The sequence below is a fragment of the Loa loa genome (assembly GCF_000183805.2).
Source record: "Loa loa unplaced genomic scaffold supercont3.2, whole genome shotgun sequence".
NCBI lineage: Eukaryota > Metazoa > Nematoda > Chromadorea > Rhabditida > Onchocercidae > Loa > Loa loa.
The window spans coordinates 429,801-449,376 of NW_018108182.1; the positions used below are offsets into that span (position 1 = coordinate 429,801).

The 19,576-nt window shown below is 30.6% G+C and overlaps 2 protein-coding genes across 2 annotated transcripts; one reads left to right on the top strand and one right to left on the bottom strand.

Annotated features, from left to right (window-relative positions):
• Positions 1-1,427: 1,427 nt before the first annotated feature.
• On the top strand, positions 1,428-11,536 carry LOAG_05722 (hypothetical protein; the record flags this gene model as incomplete). The annotated part of the gene is made up of 27 exons (XM_003141259.2): positions 1,428-1,593; positions 1,826-2,033; positions 2,322-2,379; positions 2,540-2,686; positions 3,081-3,225; positions 3,367-3,512; positions 3,775-3,907; positions 3,981-4,132; positions 4,326-4,449; positions 4,601-4,713; positions 4,942-5,101; positions 5,317-5,428; positions 5,721-5,801; positions 6,092-6,220; positions 6,444-6,612; positions 6,807-6,888; positions 7,191-7,390; positions 7,780-7,858; positions 8,058-8,271; positions 8,551-8,615; positions 8,761-8,933; positions 9,028-9,151; positions 9,319-9,425; positions 9,735-9,909; positions 10,170-10,267; positions 10,750-10,867; positions 11,343-11,536. 27 exons carry the CDS (start codon positions 1,428-1,430, stop codon positions 11,534-11,536), a joined length of 3,672 nt encoding a protein of 1,223 aa, XP_003141307.2.
• Positions 11,537-11,860: 324 nt separating this feature from the next.
• Positions 11,861-17,039, bottom strand: LOAG_05723 (hypothetical protein; the record flags this gene model as incomplete). The annotated part of the gene is made up of 6 exons (XM_020446952.1): positions 11,861-11,950; positions 12,072-12,194; positions 13,058-13,208; positions 13,580-13,750; positions 14,948-15,079; positions 16,900-17,039. The coding sequence occupies 6 exons, from the start codon at positions 17,037-17,039 to the stop codon at positions 11,861-11,863; spliced, it is 807 nt and encodes a 268-aa protein (XP_020302767.1).
• Positions 17,040-19,576: the final 2,537 nt, after the last annotated feature.

A 19,576-nucleotide genomic window follows, 5' to 3' on the forward strand; every position in this document is an offset into this window, starting at 1 on the left:
AAAAAAAAAAAAAAAAGAAAGACAATAACAATTACTAAAAAATAATGTGGAAAGCAAAGTTTTAATGATAATGAAGTAGGAAAAGAAAGGATAAACCTAAGCTTTGCATCTCTCTTTTCTTACAATATTTCATACCTAATTGAAAATTGTTTACCTTCATTAGGTATCAAATTTATAAAAGACATTTGAGTCTCATCCCATATAAAATAATCCATAATTTATGTTCATTTATCATTGATTATCAAAATATTTATAGCTAAAATATTACCAATGAAATGATATAACACAAATAAATTTAATCCTACGATGGTTTGCATCTGGGAAAGATTAAATTAATTGTTACGAGTTAGGAAATTATTAATGATAAATCGAGAGGAATGATGAGAATAATAATTCAAAGAATAGCTTCTAAGTTTTTCAAGAAGCTTAGAAACTAAAAGGTACTAAAATAGGACGTAATTACACCTCGCATTTTATTACTGTTTATGAAAAAAGTATAAAACTACTTAAATATAATTTATTTTTTAACGCTTGACAGTGCTGATTGGTAATTTTTGTAATGTATTGAAGAAAATAAAATAAAAAAATTTGGATTCAACATGAACTTAATTATTAACTTTGAACAAAAATTGCAAATTCAATTTTAAATGAAAGGAAATAATAGAAGGAGTTGAAAATATTGGAGGTTTCAATTATTATCTTCGGATAAAAAATGAAATTTATGCTTATTCTGTTACTGTCTGCGACACCAATTCATGGATTAATCGTTGATTTTTAATTTGTAACTTAATCTTTAATTCCAATTCATGACTTAATCTCTGATTTTTAATCTATAACTTAATTCATTTTTAGCTCCACCAAAATTGGGTAATGATGAAACATTGGAAGTGATCGTTGGGAAAAGTGTAATATTGAATTGTGATATGGAACAGGAAGGATTTCAATCAACCATTTCATGGCTTATGGTTAGCAAACAATAATTAAACGATCCAATTAAACGCTATTCTTTCTAAAGGGTCAATCGCAAACACATTTATTTGTCTTCCAAAAAATATTCATCCTTATTTGCTTACCATATATGCTAATTATTTGCTCAACAAATAACTTTTCCCCATTTTGTTTAACATTTTGGTATTTCATTTGTGTCAAAATTAAATTTATTTTAAATTTGGATAAGTTGTATTTGTTGATAATTTTAATTCAAAAAAAATTCCTTCTCCAAATGGAGGTATATTTTTAGATACAAATATGCCAAATTTATAAGAATCAAAAATTAAATCTGAATATGCGTTCAGACAATTTGCAATTACAGTAATCAATTAAGGAATTAAAAAAGAGAAAAAAAAGGAAAATCTAATTAAATTAAATATTGGATATTATTAAGAAGCTCCACTTACTTACTAAAAAAAACATTTGGTACTTGTACTATGTTACAGGAAGGTTTCGAAACGTTACCATCGAATGCGCAAATTGTTTTAAATGGACGTCGAATGTATCTCAATGAGGCTACACTTCTTAATGAGGGTCTTTACCAGTGTCGAGTTCGAAATAGCGCTGGTCAAAGCATTAAAAATTTTGCGCTAACTGTTTTAGGTATCACTTTATCAGTTAACTGAAAGATAAATCAATGAAAAAAGTATTGATCTATCAATCTTTGATCAATAATTCATTTTAAATTATTACATTAAACATCGTTGATAACAAATACAGTTTAATTCGTATTTTGAATTTGTTATTTAACACGAAATTGTATTATTCATTCTATAAGTTAAACTGAGATTCATTTCATTTTTCCATATGTTTATTAAATGTTTAATTATTATAGCACCACCAAGTTTTCGTGATAAAAAGTACGAAACAAACATTCAAATAACATCTGGTACCGCATTATCGTTAACATGTTATGTAGACGGTCATCCACCACCAAATGTCCAGTGGCTTCGCGATGGTCAGATACTAATCGAAAGTCATGCTTCAATAAGTGACCGAAATCAGAAACTAGTCGTACAGCACAATGATTACGCTAATCACAGGTACTTCCAAATTTATATTTCCTCACATATAGGAGAAAGAATTGTTTAAAAAAATTTGTTGTTTTTAATGAAAAGGCAAGATAGCAAATGGAATTTAACTAAAAATTTCTGGGAAAGTTTATGGGAAATTAAGCAATCCTGGACTGGAAGGTAGTTTTGTTACATATTGTACCAATCATTAATTAAATCAGAGTAGTGTCAGAGTTCGGAATCTTATAAATCTTTGCCACCGTGTCGAAAGTTTTCTCATAAACTGAGGTGAAGATTAAAATCATAATATTCTTCTAGGTATACGTGTATTGCGAATAACAAGGCTGGCAGTATATCACGTGAATTTCTTGTTCAGGTATGCTTAGATTCTTCAGGTAAATTTCCATCCAGATTGAGTTGGAGCTCTTCACGGTAGCGAAGAATAATCGTCACTAGTGATTGTTATTACTTCCTGGAAAAAACTTTATCATCTTTGTTTTGTATATTTTTAATATAGCTATTTTTATTTATTTCAGATGATAGCTCCTCCGACAATGATTGATTCTGATGATTATGGGCCAATTGAAGTTACCGAAGGAAATGCAATAACTTTGGAATGTCCACTATCCACCCCAATTAATATTATGGATATAGAATGGCTTAAAAATGGACGTCCAATAACGGTTTCACATTTCTTTTCCCGTTATCAGTAATTTCAATTATGAATGGAAGTCCTGGTCACTCAAAATTTGGTTACCATTTTACATTTATAATTATATTAGTATTTGAACTATAATTTAAATGCTTCTATTACTGCTCGCCTTCTTTGTTCCAATTCTGTTTCAAATTGTCAACTACACTGTCAACTTGGTATTTTATTAACCATTTCCATAATAATCCTGGTTTATTTTTTCATATAATCCGAAAGGTTACATAATGGAGACCAGAATGGATGTTTAGAACAATAACTGTATTTGAGTATTTTACTTTATATATTCAATTCAAACTTCCATTCAGTAGGATATAGTTTTGAGAAATATCTCCGTCTTTATGGGAAATTTTGCATATTCCTTTCAGTTGGATAATACAAATATGCAAATTTCGTTGGATAAAACTCGATTAGTAGTGGTAAGTATCCAAAAGGAAGCTGAAGGGACGTATACCTGTGTGGCACGAAATTCAGCTGGTCAAGCAACACGAGAATTTGATGTTACAGTCATTGGTAGATGCTTTGAAAATTTGTTTTATTAATCTTCGGTAACAATAAAATATGAGCTTAATTATAAGTTCGCATCTTGGAATTGAATTACAAACCTCAAATTAATTAGCAAAGAAATATTAAAATAGCTGAATTCGATTATAGTTCCTCCAAGTATTACTGGCAAAGCAGTCGAGCATATTTCAATTGTGGAAAATGAATCGTTGGAACTTGAATGTGACTTCGAAGCAGATCCCATCCCGGACATACACTGGTCTAAAGATGGCGTTGATGTTGGAGATGATGTACAGGTAGACGGATTCTGGCATATCTTTTAGCTTTCCCACTCATTGTTCAGGTAATATGTATCCATTGATGAGTGCGAATTCAGGACGGTGAAATAGAATACAAATGAGTTAACCAGAGAAAAACTTGTCTTATTTTAAAAAGTCGTTTAAGAGATAAAAAAAGTAAACTATTCAAATAAACTTAATTAAAAGTTCGAAATCTTTAATATTTAACTAATACTATCTTCCCTTATCGATAATCAATATTTGAAACTTATAATTACAGCTTTTGAATGAGAAAAGAACTGTATTGATACCATCGGTGAATTCTGAAAGTGGTGGAAGTTATCGTTGTGGAATTATCAACAAAGCTGGTCGTGCTGAGAAAACATTCAATGTACGCGTTATCATGAAACCTGGTAGGTGTGTTTCTGTATAAATTACAACTACCTTTGACATTTATTATATTAAATGCATCTACATACTCTGCAGAATTGGAAAATGCTAATGTAACAGCATTAATCGAAACACTTAAACATCGGCCAGTAAGTCTTGAATGTCCACTACCGGTCACTTCGGATGCCGATATCTCATGGACCAAAAATTCTGTCCCTCTTGCTCCTGGTTATAGCGATAATATACAGGTAATCATTATTCGCTATTTTCAATATCTCAAGTACTTACTGATTGTAGGAGGAAATGTTAAATCACCTGAATTAATTAAATGTCGATTGACAGGTGACCGATGATAATCTATCCAGTTTATTTTTTTCCTTCTTTTGCTTCTGATTTACAATTCTGTAATATTTTTGAAACTTTCAAATTAATTGTTTTCAGATTTTAAATGGTGGGCGACAATTCGTTATCTCTGACGTTCAGCCGGATGATCAAGCAATGTATAGTTGTGTGGCACGTAATAAAGCCGGTGAAACAAGCAAAAATTATAAATTATCAGTGATCGGTAAATCAATTTTACAGTATTACAAAAGTTTCAGTAATATGTAACTTAAAAATTAGCGAAATTTTGCTGACAAAAAGGCTTTACCTAACGATATACTGGATTTGGTAATTAACGCCACACCGGTTTCATTTCCGATACCGTAATCTTTCAGCGCCACCAATGATTATTGGCAGAGGTGGGCTATATAAAGTGATTGAAAATAATTCTTTGGTTTTACCATGCGAAGTTGAAGGCGAGCCATATCCAACCATCACTTGGATTAAGGTTAGAGTATTCCTTAATTCATTGTCAATTTAGCCCAAATGATTTTATTCTTCTCTTTTCCAAGATAATCGATATTAGTGATATTTGGATTGTTATCATTACTGTTATCGTGATAAGACTTTTTCGCAAATCTCTTGCAAGAAGAGAATGATAGCATTAGTTACTCATTGTTATCGCATTTGCATATCTTTAAATGAATTGTTTGATTGGTATATGAGATTTTTCCAGGATGGTAAGCCAGCGCTAGAACTTAATTCAGTACAGACGCTTTCAGAAGGACAACAGCTTAAAATTGTGCAGGCTGATGTGGAACATCGTGGATCTTACGTCTGCCTAGCGCGGAATAAAGTTGGCCAAGCGGAAATTAATTTTGATGTGGATGTCATAAGTAAGTGGAAAGTGGAAATAAATGCCTATGAATATTTTAGGGCACCATTTGGCCAGAAAATAACACCATGTTGAAATTGTCAAACTATGTTAGGATGTGTCAACTGTAATACACAATTTTTCTTTTTAATATTTGGTATGTGGTAAAATCTTATTTTAATAACGAAATTTAAATTTTGTCCTACTTAACTTGTAATGGTGAGATGTCTCATTTAGCTCGTCCTGCAATTGCTGAAGATGTGAAGAAAATAACTGAAGTGATACGGAACGATTCGGTTGTCATCCATTGTCCAATAATTGACAAAAGATTTTCCGACGAAGTCACTTGGTACATTGAATTCTATTCCTATTTTTATCATTTTAAACTAATACTTACAATCTTATGGTTAACTCACTTGACTCAAATAGATCCCAGAATGTTAGCAACATTAGCAAGCGAAATTGAAACACTAACATTTTACGATTGATGAAAATTAGAAGTTTCATTTCGTAAAATTGTGAATCTTTTACTTCCACCTAAGCTTATCAATAGACTAAAAGTACATGGCCGAATTATCATTAGCCTCATCCATCGGAGGTGAAAAATAACCAGATTCTCTTCGTGATGTTGATAATTTCAGGTTAAAAGATTACCAGCCAATAAAAATTGATGGATGGAAATATGCAATGTCCCAGCTGAGTCGTAAACTTCATATTAATCGGTAATTTTCAACACTTTCAAAGCAGCAATTAAAGTGCTACAATTTGATTAATGAGCAGTCATTAGTGGACATTTATCAGTTTAATAAATTGAGCGAATAATATTGACGGATTTCTTCCTCTTCTTCTAAGAGGCATTTTACAAATTCGATCTTCTGAAGGCTTATGGTTTTTCACCGGGAATCCATCGATCCTTGAGTGATTTGCCTTATCTTATTCTTTGAATATACGTTGCTTTCAGTGATATGTATGATACCTTATTCTTGTGAAACCCTATGCTTTCATTATTAAGAGCTGACCTACGTGATGAGGGAAGCTACAGTTGTCATGTCAGGAATGATGCTGGTGAATCAAGAGTTGACTACAAGCTAAATGTTCTACTTCCACCGGAAATACTAATTCTAGATAAGGACAAGAACAGGTATAATCTCCAATATGATCTTTTTAAAGGAAAAATCCATTGAAAAAACTTTAGTAATTTTGAATATGCAAAGTTTTTATCATATTGTCTTGTGTCGACAGAGTTTTCGTAATTGACCTGAAATTGATATGACTTATTCTCTCATGATGAACTAGATATGAACAAAAATTGAAAATATTCACTGAATTCAAAATTTGTGTTTCACATTATATATACATCGCAGAACAGTAATCGAGAACAGTGCAGTTACATTAGGTTGTCCGGTAACTGGTAAACCGGAACCAGTAGTGGAATGGTTTAAGGATGGTGAACTTCTTACGCAATTCAATATTACGAAAAGAATAGATACAGGATATCTGCAAGGTAATGACCTGAGAATCGAACGCGTAGAAGTAAGTTGCTTTGTTCTATGATCATTTGCATCATTTCAGGCATTGGGCCATATTGTACTCTAAATAATATGTTTTTAGAATTTTGGGGTTTTTTTACCCAGGTAACGGGTAAAACTATAAGAGAGAGGAAATAAGAATGTATAAGTTATTCATGTTTGATGTAGCTATCAAATGATCTGCCTACAACATTGCAGGTAGTAAATTCCGGTCGTTATACATGTGAAGCAAAAAATAAGGCCGGAATGGTAGAACAAGACATTCTCTTATACGTCATGAGTAAGTTTCTACTTTTTGAATATAACACATAAATAGTTCATAAGAAATCAGATGGCCACATATGCATCAGAAAGTAACGTCCTGATTCAGGAATATCTTTCGAATTTCAGTTTTAGTTTGTAAGAATCAGTTAAATCAGTTTTAGTTTGTAAGAATCAGTTAAATCAGTTTTAGTTTGTAAGAATCCTTCAGTTAAATGTTAACTTTCTCATTCAAAAAGCATGCTAACCTTTGACTTCCGAAAATTTTACAATTTCTTTTAACGTGATGCTAAGAAATGAACCAATAAAATTTTATTATAGCGCCACCAAAAATAGAACGTGAAAGGATACCTGCAGAAATTGGCGGTAAATCACAAAGCGCTCTGACAATTAATTGTCCAGCATACGGTCGACCAACGCCTACAGTAACATGGTTAAAAGCTGGCAGGCCGTTTTATCATGATTCTGACGTTTACTTATCTGCTAACGGAATGAAATTACACTTTTTGAATTTGAAAAAAGTTTGTTGTTCATTTGTAGAAAATGCGTTATATATGGTAAATCTGGAATAAGAAAATACAGTAACACCTTTAAATGAATAAGTAAATGTTCTGAGATTTGTCTAAGGACAAGAATTAAGAATCAAATTAAAAATTCCGTTTCCGTTAAATGTTAAGTAATGATGAATCTTCGCCACAGCTAACTGATAGAAAATTCCCGGTAATTCCAGGTACACAGGTGCATTTTCTTAGCAAGAAGTTTCAAAATTCTGATCGAAAAAATTTCTGGTCCATATTTAGTTAACAGAATTTCTCAAAATTTCTAATCCATGTTTATTTTTCAAAATTCTGATCCATATCTAGGTAACATTCTATTTAATGTTTAGCTCAGAAAATGACATTCCTTTTAGAATGATGTTGATCGTTATACTTGTATCGCACGAAATCCAGCTGGTGAAGAAAAACACGATTTCGTCGTAAAATTATTAGGTATACGATCGTTTTGAAATGTAAAAAATCGATAATAAGCATAGTATTTCGATAGTCGTACTTAAATATAGTACCGACGTATTTTACGTATCATTTCCCAATTTTTTTACATCTATAAAATGATATTGCTAATTTGATATTCTCGAAGCGAAACAATCGCTCAAATGCTTTAGTACCTGAAAAAATATTTCAAATTTAGAAGCACCAACGATCGAGGGACCGAATATTCTGCATCGCATGCAGGTGAACGAAGGTCGAACCGCGATTATTAATTGTCCAGTATTCGGTAGTCCTGAACCAACCATTGCATGGCTTAAAAATGGACAACCATTGGGAACCGGTAGTCGTCATGCTGTTCTGAATGGTGGACGACAACTTGAAATAAGCGATACTTCTGCGACCGATGATGCAAGGTATAATTGTTAATTACTCATCTCTCCAAAACTCATTTAATTACTTGTTTTTAAATAAATGAAAACACGTCTTTTACGTATGTGAATATTAATATAAATGCTTATTATGCAGTTATAACAACTTTCATTGTTTTAGGGAAAGAAAAATAGAAAAATGGACGGAAAAAATTTTGTGCAATAAGCTAAACGGGATGAAAAGTAAACGGACCGATATAATTACCAATTTTCCATTTAGTTGGCAGTTTCTCCTTTACTTTTTAATTTACAGGAATATTTCAGGTATACATGTATAGCAACAAACGATATTGGTTTAGCCGATTTGGAAACCTATCTTCAAGTCATCAGTAAGTTGATACTACATATACATGTCTGATTTAGTTAAAACTGGTAATAATATAAAATCAATTTAAAAGTACCACATATTTAACTTAAATTCGATGAGTGTTACTGCTTATCAAAAATACAATTTTAAGATAGAATTATATTTAGGAAGTCCAGTAATAGGTGGTGATAAGCAGGAATTAGTCGAGGTGTTTGTCAATGAAGCAAAAGATTTGTTTTGTGATGTTTCGGGCACTGAACCAATTGATATCGAATGGTTACGTGACGGGAAAACTATGGAATTTGTGGGAGAGTCACATCCTGCAACCAGCTATCTTCAGGTTGATTTATTTGCTGCTACTTTTAATCTGATATTTGTCTTGTTTCGAGAAAGTTTCGAAATTAACGAGGAAATTCTCAAAAAACCATTTTAAGGCTTCCTCTCGCGGTCGAATTTTGCATATCTTGTCAGCACAGATCTTAGATACTGCTCGATACGTTTGTATTGCGCAGAATACTGCGGGTGAAGCTAAGAAAATATATGATTTGCATGTTTTGGGTAAGTTTTCAGTGAATTTTAAATCCTTGAAGTCATGGCAATAAAGTGAAAAAAACATAAGCGTGTTGTAAAATGACGTGATAATCTATGATAAATTTTATGATTTTATATTTCATGCAAATTTTTGATAGTATTTATTGAATTCCACTTGAATTTTGAAATTTCAGTCCCACCAATCATCAGCGAAACCTCCTCCTCACCGCCGTTGCAAACAATAATTCCCGGGACTGGCTTTACTTTGGAATGTATAGTTCAGGCTCTTCCTGATGCACAGGTTTGTTGTTTCCAAAATTTAGAATTTTCAGTTCCATTGGTTCTGACTTTATTACTTTTTTTAATTTCATTAATCTTGTAAACTTGTATTTGTAATTAATCCGACTTGTATGAATCATACTTCTTCAATAATGATTGCTCTGTTAGGTCTTTTATTTCACAAGGCCAAGATACCAAAGAGCCTAAGGCTTGTTATTATTGACTATTTCCGATTAAAATTTGTTTTCATAATACTTTGAACCATTCAAACTGTTTTGAATCTTATTTCTTCTTATCCTTTGTTCCCAAGACATTTGCTTAATCCTTTTAGATCATATGGACCAGAAATAATCGTTTGATTCAACCGGATTACGATTTAGCATTTCTTAATAATAATCAGACGATATGGATAAACGCTGCACGTGAAGGTTTAGATGGACGTTATACTTGTACAGCAACAAATAAAGTTGGTCAAGCAACTCGTGATTTTATCATCAAACTTACTGGTACTCCTTTCTGAAGTGTCATCGAAGCCTGAATTTAGTTCAAATTGAATCATTATTATTATTATCAAATTTCGAAATTGACTGTATTGAAATACTATGAGAAATGATTTTGAAGTGTTATAAAGCTAATGATTTTATTTCATTCTATTTAATTTAGACCGAAGAATGAGTTTTTTGTTAGTATGATTAAAATAGCACAATTATTTTTTTAAAGAGATTTATTTTTGGTCGTTTCAACTTCACTATTCGATCTTATTTAGCTCCACCGGTCCTTGATCGTGATATCCAGGAAATGGAGGTGGTGGTAGGCGAATTCGTCATTCTAACTTGCAAAGTACTTAGTGGTACTGGAAAATTGGTAACAAAATGGATTATTGATGGACGAGAAGTGGAAAATGGACAAATTAGTCCAAATATTTTGGCATGTTTTCATAAATTTGATATAAGACTGAGAATCTTTTCGAGTCCAGGAAAACTAGAATTGGAATTTTTTGCAATACTGAACACATATTCAAGTTCGGAAATAAAAATTATATTTGATCCAAGCATTCCACTTATTGTTTGCTTATAACTAACAAAATATTTTCCTTCTTACTTGTATTTGTCGTCAAACATTCTATCACATCAATAATGTAAAGGATATTAGAAAGCATTATTGCCTAAAGTTTGCTCCTTAAAGTCATTAATTAATTTCTTATTCATACCCTACATGATTCTGATTAATAAAACTTAAAGTATAAAATTCAGCTTAAAATTCAAGCTTAAAGATTCATTTTGAAATTTAGGCTTAATGTTCAGTTTCTTTCATTTAATTTACATTTGATATATCCGTTTTGTTAGGTGGACGATCGACGAATTGAAATTCGAAATGCACGTTTGAGCGACTCGGGTAGCTATGTTTGTGTAGTACAAAATGAAGCAGGAGAAGCAAGAAAAACATACGAGCTTATTGTACATGGTATAATCAAATTTAATACTCGATTTCATTTCATAATTCTTCATTTGGTTTGAACACACCATCACTGGGTACTGTATAATTACAAAACCGAATTACTGGGATACTTAATTTATTGAAAACGTAACATTAGTTATTTAGCTAATTGTAAGCTATAAATAAAACTGCAATAGTAACCTACTAGCATAAAAACTTTCATTGTAATGAAGCATATATGAAAAGTCATTGTGAATAATTAACATAAGCGAATGAATTGATGATTTAGAGAGTATTTAATTTTCGAATTATGATAGGATTGAAGGCAGAGGAGGAAAACTGATGAATTTAACATGTTGCGTGAATGAATTGAATTTTTTTTTTTTCGCATAATTTATTGTTGAAAACTGAGAGATATAAGCATTTATACTGTAAATTTATATAAAGTTTTCTAGAATTTGCGAGAAAAAAGGATTTTTTTTCAAGTTTCTATTTATTTCAGAGCCACCTCGCTTTTTGGATATGACCAATTTAAATCCATCAATCACTGTTGGAAGGCCATTACTGCTGGACTGTTCAGTAACTGGTACACCAAAACCAGTAATCATCTGGACAAAGGTTAGCCTTCAAAATATTTGTCCTTACAAATTCTCATGGGATTTGAAGCTTTTTTTTGATTTGAGTGACCTTCAATAAAATTGTTGCTTGGAAAGAAATTTAGATTTTGCTAAAGATATTCAAACCCTAGATGAGAATTCAAACCCTAGATGAGAAGTTGAGGGAAGGCTCTATGATTTGCTACAGTTTGACAGTTGACATATGTTGATAGCATCCATTTCTTTTACATCTTCCTTCCTCCTTGGGATCTTGACTGTTTTTATAGCTTAATCTGCCTCATGGGAATTAGTTATGAGGAAATCATTGCTAACTGACAGAAAAAGTGTGCTAAAAAAAATGCTAAAAATGAAACATTAAATTTTAAGTTAAAGTTTTAAAATCATTGCACAATAAAATGGTCATTCATATCATAATCACCATCACCATCATCATCATCATCATATCACCTTCATCATCATCATCATCATAACCATATTCATTATAATCGTCGTCCTCATAATCATTATAATTATCTTTACCACCGGCAACATCACAACATAAGGCAGCAAATGGAAAATAGCAGTGAGAATAGTGTTAAATAAAGTGTTGGTTGCAATGAAAGACCACGACAAACACCGTAGCGATTACATTTTTTGCCACCAGCACAGTCCAGACCTACACGCCAAATAGGCCTATTATGGGTTGATGCTAAATTAAATCGACGATATGCATTTTGACAGCGTCTTGATGCAGGTTTCTGCAATAAATATCATTTGAGTTTAAATTTTTCATCCAAAATTTCATTTTGTATTTTATTTTCTTTTCGAAATCAATTTGCTTAGACATCTTTATATCTTCTGCAGTAAAGTTAACTTTGAATAATTTTACTTATACTTTGCAATTTAGATTAGCTTCTTACAGCAGATTGGACGAATTGTAGTTAGTACAAGAATTAATTGTAGCATTTCTTCATCAAAAAATCTTATCGTTGGTTTTTTCGAATTATTCATTTATTTAAATTATGTGTAAGATTTTTCCCGAATTTTGTAGTACTCGAGGAATTTGAGTGTTTGACTTAATATAATGCAGTAGTGAATCCGCTTTGACCGAAATCATTTTGTTTCATTATCATGAGTTAAGGTAATAAATAATATCACTTGAAATATTATTACTTTAGATGAAGCGAATATTTGCACATTTAATGTAATTTTAGCAAGTGAGTAACTGTTTCATCCCTCTAGTAATTGTTAAAAAAGTGCATTTATTAGGCTTTCCATTCCCGTGAAGCTTTCAATGCATATTTGTTTACATAATGAAAATTGAAATATAAATGTCATATGCTCTATAGGCTATTTCTCAGTATTAAATAATCGAAAAAATGAGTTGTTTGAACAAAATAAATTATTTTTGTTTTATTTCATAAATTTTGGATTGAATTTAAGATTTGACATAAAGTTGACAAAATAACTGTAAGTTTTTAAAATTTCCTTTCACTTTTTTCTCGTTTCATAATTTTAAATCAGCTAAAAATTCTTGTTTTTCTTTTTTTTTCTAAAAAAAATTATTGGAAAATGATATTCCGTCAAAATTATAAATGACATTGAATAACTGTATACCTACCACATTAAAATCGTAGCAACAAAGTTGACAACGATCATCAGAGGCGAATCCCGTATCAGGATCAATCAAAGGACAATCACAAACCATCAAATGAGGACTGATGCGAGCACATGGATTTTCACAAATATCATCCACACATATTTTTTCCATCCTGAACATTCAACAAGCTTCATGCCTGGGTTTGCTTAATGAGAAAATCAATATCACTTAAGATTGAAATTGGGGTCTTCGAAGGATTAATGAACAATACCATCATAAATATCGTTCAATATAGTATTGCAAAAGGCTAAATTCCCATCTCTCATTGAACTTTTACTTCATCAGATTTTCCTGACGCTAAATTGACACTTGTGCTAATTTCAAAAAGAAAAGTGACACTTAAATTTATATTTTGGAAATTTGCATACTTATCCATTGAATTTACATTTCCTCAGTCTACACATTTATAAAATTATTTTTTGATAAATATGGATGAACGATAGTTCAATAATATATCAGATAAGATTGAATGATAAGGCTAACTTTCGATCGCAATATTGCCCAGGTTTTTTATCATGGCATATACTATTTGAGCATTTGCCTTGAAGGCACAATCGTGCTGGATCCGTGTCATCACATGCCAGACCTTCCAATTCTGCTCCATTTTGACGACAAAGTGCGCAAGCTTCACGTTCCCATCTTTCTCCGTTATCTCTGCAAAATTTAATTTCAATTTTTTTGTCATTCAAAAAGAGAAGGAAAAGATTGAATTCAAATAGAAACGCATTTTTTAGTATCTAAATTTTTCCTAAAACTTTAATTCGAAATTAAGTATACATTATCAGAATCTTTTCTTTAACCCCTCAGATTTTGTGTTATTTTTGAAAATTTTGAGCATATCTAAATAAGTCTTTCTTCTATTACCATTTCAACAAGGAAATGCACTTTTTGTTGTGTTCGTCTTTTTCTTTTCTTTTCTTTTTCTTTTTTGGTGATAAATCAGCAGGTGGTGGGGAAATCAGTTTTGGATGAATGCTTCACTGGAAGGACAACTAGGAAAAAAAAATGTTTTCTCCTTAAATTTTATTTACAAAAAAAAAAAAGAATGACTGTAAAGAGGTAAATAATTGAATGAATCATTTTTGGTCACAACACTCAAATTCTGTTTTGCTTTTCGAAAAATGTATGGGAAATAAATTTGATTACACATATAGAGATGCATTTAAGTATCAAATATACAAATGATTGTTGTGTCTTATAGCGATATTTGCGAAATTGATTGAAATTCAAGTTTTAATTGTGACATTTCAATTAATCAATCTTTCTTGTATGGCTCAATTTGCTTATCATAGATAAAATTGAGAAATTAATTTTTTTTATTTTGACAAAAAGATTTGAAATTTTCTCTGATGATAAAATAGTAGACACTTTTTGGAATATATCAGCTTCAGTTAACATAATTTGCTAATTCATATTAATCATACATTGTTTTTTCTTCATGCACTTTCTTCTTTCATTTTTTACGACACATTTTTTGAAAAAATCGGCAAAAATTTTCCCATGTAAATGAAGCGGTCCTTCAATGAGAATTAATGAACTTTAGATGATTATCTGTAAGGAATGTATGAATTCTATAAATAGAATATGATGATGGGATCTTATCGAGATGGTCTAGAAAATATCCTGAACTAATTACCGTACACTTTCTAATTTATTATTAAGAAAACATTATATATATATTGAAAAGTGAAGTTTACAAATTTAAATTTGTAGACCTATGATACAATTCTGAATTGGAAATTAACTGCTAAGTGCTTAATAATTGACAAGTTATTTTGATAACTCAAGATTTACTATGAAGCTATGCTATTAAAGAAGTTTGAAAAGAAAAGAAATAGTGAAATAGAATACCTCAGGATATTATACTGATGTGCGGGCATGCACCGGGAATTCGAATTGCCACAGCACAGATAGCAGTAATTGTCCTCTTCCAAGTCACATTCGCATTCTTTCATACCACGTGTTGAGCACACCGATACACAGCTAAAATTTAAACTTTATTTAAATTACACCAACTTCCTCTAAATTAGCTCTGTTTGTTTTACTTTACTTTACTTTACTTGTATGTATAAATCATATGCTTAAATCGTTTAAATGGACTTAAAAAAGGATATCAATGTATTTTAGTCTAACTAATTTGGAGTAAGATCAAATCCTGTTGTTTTTTTTTTGGTTACATCCACCTCGTTCCTCTATTTCAAAAACATTTAAAGTTGTTTCATTTATGCGACATCATTGCTGAGTTATTGTCGCATACAGAATGGATGTCCCTTGTACCAAACTAGGAACTACAACATCATTTTTCTTTCTTCTCTCATCCTTACTTTTTTTTTCTTGCTTCTAATGATAAACAGACCCAATGGAATAAGGAGAGAATTATGCTTTCAATCTTTTCATCTTCTTGCTGTTAAACTTTTGTTAAATGATCTGAAAGAGAAAGTATGACAAAAATAGACAAATTTGACTGATATATAGGATGAAAATGGAGCAGTTGACATCTAAAATATTGACCATTAATGGGCTCATTTTGGAATATCAATACCACGATCCGATCCACTCATTCTTTGTCATTTTGGATATTCCCAATAGGATAAGAATAACGTTATCTTCTAGGATTTCATTCCGTAACTTAAATTTTCCGTCTTTTTCTTGATTCTCCAGACAAATTTTTCAGTGAATGAAAAATTCAGCTCATTTCACATTCTAAATGATATTTATTTTTGAAATTTAATTATAAAACGAGGAATTCTTATCGGGGAATTTGCTCAACGGACAATAAAAATGAAGTATTTCTCCCGGAATATGACAGCGGCACTCCTTTTTTTCTTCTTGCTTCCTCATTTTTTGGAAATAAAGAATTTTTTTCCTTTTCATTTTAATGGCTAATTTTAAATGAGGAAACCCAAATGTAAAATTTATTTCTTTCTATAGACTTAACGACAAAATTCATTCATTCATTTTGTTTTACTATTAATGAATCAAAGGAATCTCTGGAAAAGAAATGTAGAAAACAAATAAATATAATAGCAAATGCAATTGAAAACAATCCTCAAAGAGCTAAAGGAAAAGCAGAAAGTAAAAAAAGAGACAAGTAAAAAGCAGCATAGTTGTTGGAAGTTCAATTCGAATTGACTTAATTGTGAGAAAGTTTTAGTTTTATCACTTTTTTATTTGTTACTAAAACTTTCTCACAGCTAAGTTAATTTTATCTGAATTTTATGAGCTCAAAGATCTTATTTTGTTTCAGACGAAAAAAAAAGAACCAAATCTTTTTTTTAAATTGAAAATGATGTTTGCATGATGATGCAAAGCAAATCACTGCTACTTGAATTTCAAGCATTCCTTAGGCGATAAAAGACAAATGTACCAATCAAAATAAATGATCAAGCAAATTTGATTGCGTCAAACTAATAATAACTTCCTAAGGCATACCTATGTCTCATATCTCTTATATATTTAGCTTTAAGCAATTTTTGGAATTCAATAGATTTCGAGGATTGCATTCATCCTCTAAATTTCATTTCCAGAATTCATCTTCTAAATGAGATTTCAATCTTCATTTTATACCCAATTTCTAAGCTTCTTTAAAAAAAAAAATAATCAGGATTGACATATATCTTCTTAAACTTATATGTGACGTTTTTTCGCACTTTTTTTAAAATTTTCATTCTAAAAGAATTTCTGAATATGTTTTTAATGAGAAAATATAAGTTCCAGTCTTTTTTTGAGGATTTAAAAAAAACAAAAACCCAAAGTTTTGAACCTATTATTGAGAATTAAATTTTTCAATGATTGTAATTGACCTTGAATTTCGGCAAATACGTGCATCGCTAGCAGAACAAATAGCATTTTCAACGGTGCATGAAGATGGCGGATGTGAAGCATTTGTAGACCAGTTATGATGATGATGATGATGTACTGCGGATAGCAGGATAACGATCATAAGAATAAATCGCGAGGATATACAGTAGCTAAGAAGCATCAGATGTTACTACATTGATGCATTTTTTTTACCTCATTTCACTTCCAGATTCTTCGTTGTTACTCACAATTATAAAATATTCAAGTTTGAGCTGTTAGATCATTTAAATTAATCCAAAGGAATAATTGGAATATTCGATAGTTTCTATTTCGCCTGAAAAAAAAAAGCGCAATTTTTAAAGCAATAATTGATTCTTTCCGCCATAGCAATCACTTTCTTGAATTTATCAAACCGAAAATAAGAAATCAACTAAATATTAATATCAAAATGAAAGAATTAATTAATTGTATTTGGCATAGTTTGAATAGTATCAATGTTGAAAGGATAAGCTGATTTGCTACCCTTTAACTGATTATTTTTTAATCATCATTTACGACAAAAAAAAAAAACCGATGTTTTCACAGCCTATACATTTAAATAAATTTCCAATTTAGTATTTAATGGACATCTCGAAATTTTTCAGTGAGTTAGAAGGAAAAAAAATGAATGAAGCATTATTTTAAAATATGAAAATTAGCTTTCTGAAATTTGAGACAATCATAGAATGTGTCATTTGAAACTAAAGCAACAGAAAGGGAAAAATAGCTGGGATAAATTGATGAGTGGCATTGGAAATAAAATTGAGAACAGCGGTTTCATTTAGCAGAAGATAAACAAGTGGAACAATTCCAATTTAATTTGCTCATTTTATTTCTCATCATAAGCAATAAGCAATATATTTTAATCCAAACAAAACAAACATATTGGAAGGACAAAGTTAAAAAAGAATGGAAGAAATTAAATCGAAATTAAATTTGATCCAATTCTTAATGATGTACCTTCAATTGGACATCTATGGTTCTATCAATCCTCCCTTCATGCTAATTTAATTTTAATTGAGCCAAGAATTTGGAACAAATGAAATTTGAGTTATGCGAGTGGTTGAATTTCTGGCACTTTATTATAGCTTACCACAATTTTTTTTTTTTGACTTATTAAGAAAGAGACTACAGTTAAATGGAACAATGTTCTTGACAAATTAGAAGTGGTAAAGAGAGATTATGAAAATGAAATGAATTGATGGTGGCATTTGAGTGATTAGTAAATGTGAAAGACTAGTAGAAAACTTTTAGCAGGTGCTACTTCCTCATTCATTTCCACTCTTCCATCCATCCGTGCAGCTGTCTCCAGGTATTCTCCCAATCCATTAACATACATTACCGTAAATTATCGACGTTGAACTTTAATAAAGACAATGAGAATGAATGCTAGGCTGCAAGGTATTACTTTGCCGTTCATTAAGATTTCCTTAGTGAATGATGATGATAAGGATAAAGTATAGGACCAATGCATATAAATTAAATTATTGATTTGTACGGAAAGAATTCAACATCTATCCAAAATATATTTTGAAAAATTATTAATTATGAAGTTTGTTTACTTATCATTCATTTCATTCACTTTCTCAATGAATGACATCAGTGACTTATTTATACTGGTTTACTTGTTTATGAGTGACCTATTAAAATAAATTAAAAAATTTCCTGCAACTCATTAGATATTCTTGAACGGTCTTTTATTTTTATTAAAACAAGATATTAGACAACTTTTTGTCCTCTTTTTATGAAAATTACATGATATTTCGAAATTTTTCACATAAAATAACACGAATAAATGATGGAAATGAGATGATCAGGTATTTATCATTGAAACCATGATTAATCGTGATTGATAACAATGATTAGAATTTTGACTAAATGAATGTCGCGATTTAATTTAATAGGGATGCTTGTAATGATAAGATCCTGAATTTTCTTGTTTAATTTTTCTTTTTTTTAATGAAAAATGATTATGATAATGATTTTTTTTCTCTATCAAGTAATTATTAAAGCATTAATTTTGATGAAGAAACCCGAATGATAGTTGATGATGATTCAAATGTACTGAGGGAAAATATGCATAAAGTATGATAGGAATGATATAAGGGAAGGTATTCATCTATGCAGCATGTCATCTGCGCAATTTATATATTATCTTGGATATTTTATAGGATTCAAGTATTTGAATTAAATTTGAACTTAGCTAGATAAAATTGAATGATGAGTTATTTCTCACAAATTCAAGAGGAATATATCATTTTGTGTTATAGCCTTAACTAATACCATGGTAATGTTGATTTTAGCTTAAACGAGGAATCTATGTGAGGTTAATTAATGTAGTGAGTGATAAAATATATTATGTGCTATTGTAGAAAAGTTTGAATACAAATCGAAAAAATCGATATCTCCTGAAATGCTCATTTGGAATAGTTTAAATGTATAAGCTGATCAATATTTCTATGAGGATACTTCATAAGTTTTTCCCTAAATTTAAGTTAGGATTATACTTGAAGTATATCATTGAGCTTAATTTAAGTTAAATTGATAATTACCGACAATTTTCCCGATGAATGGTTCATTGGTCGATCGCGCTCTTGTTTATGAAATGTCAAGAGAGTTCGACCATTGACATTCATAGAC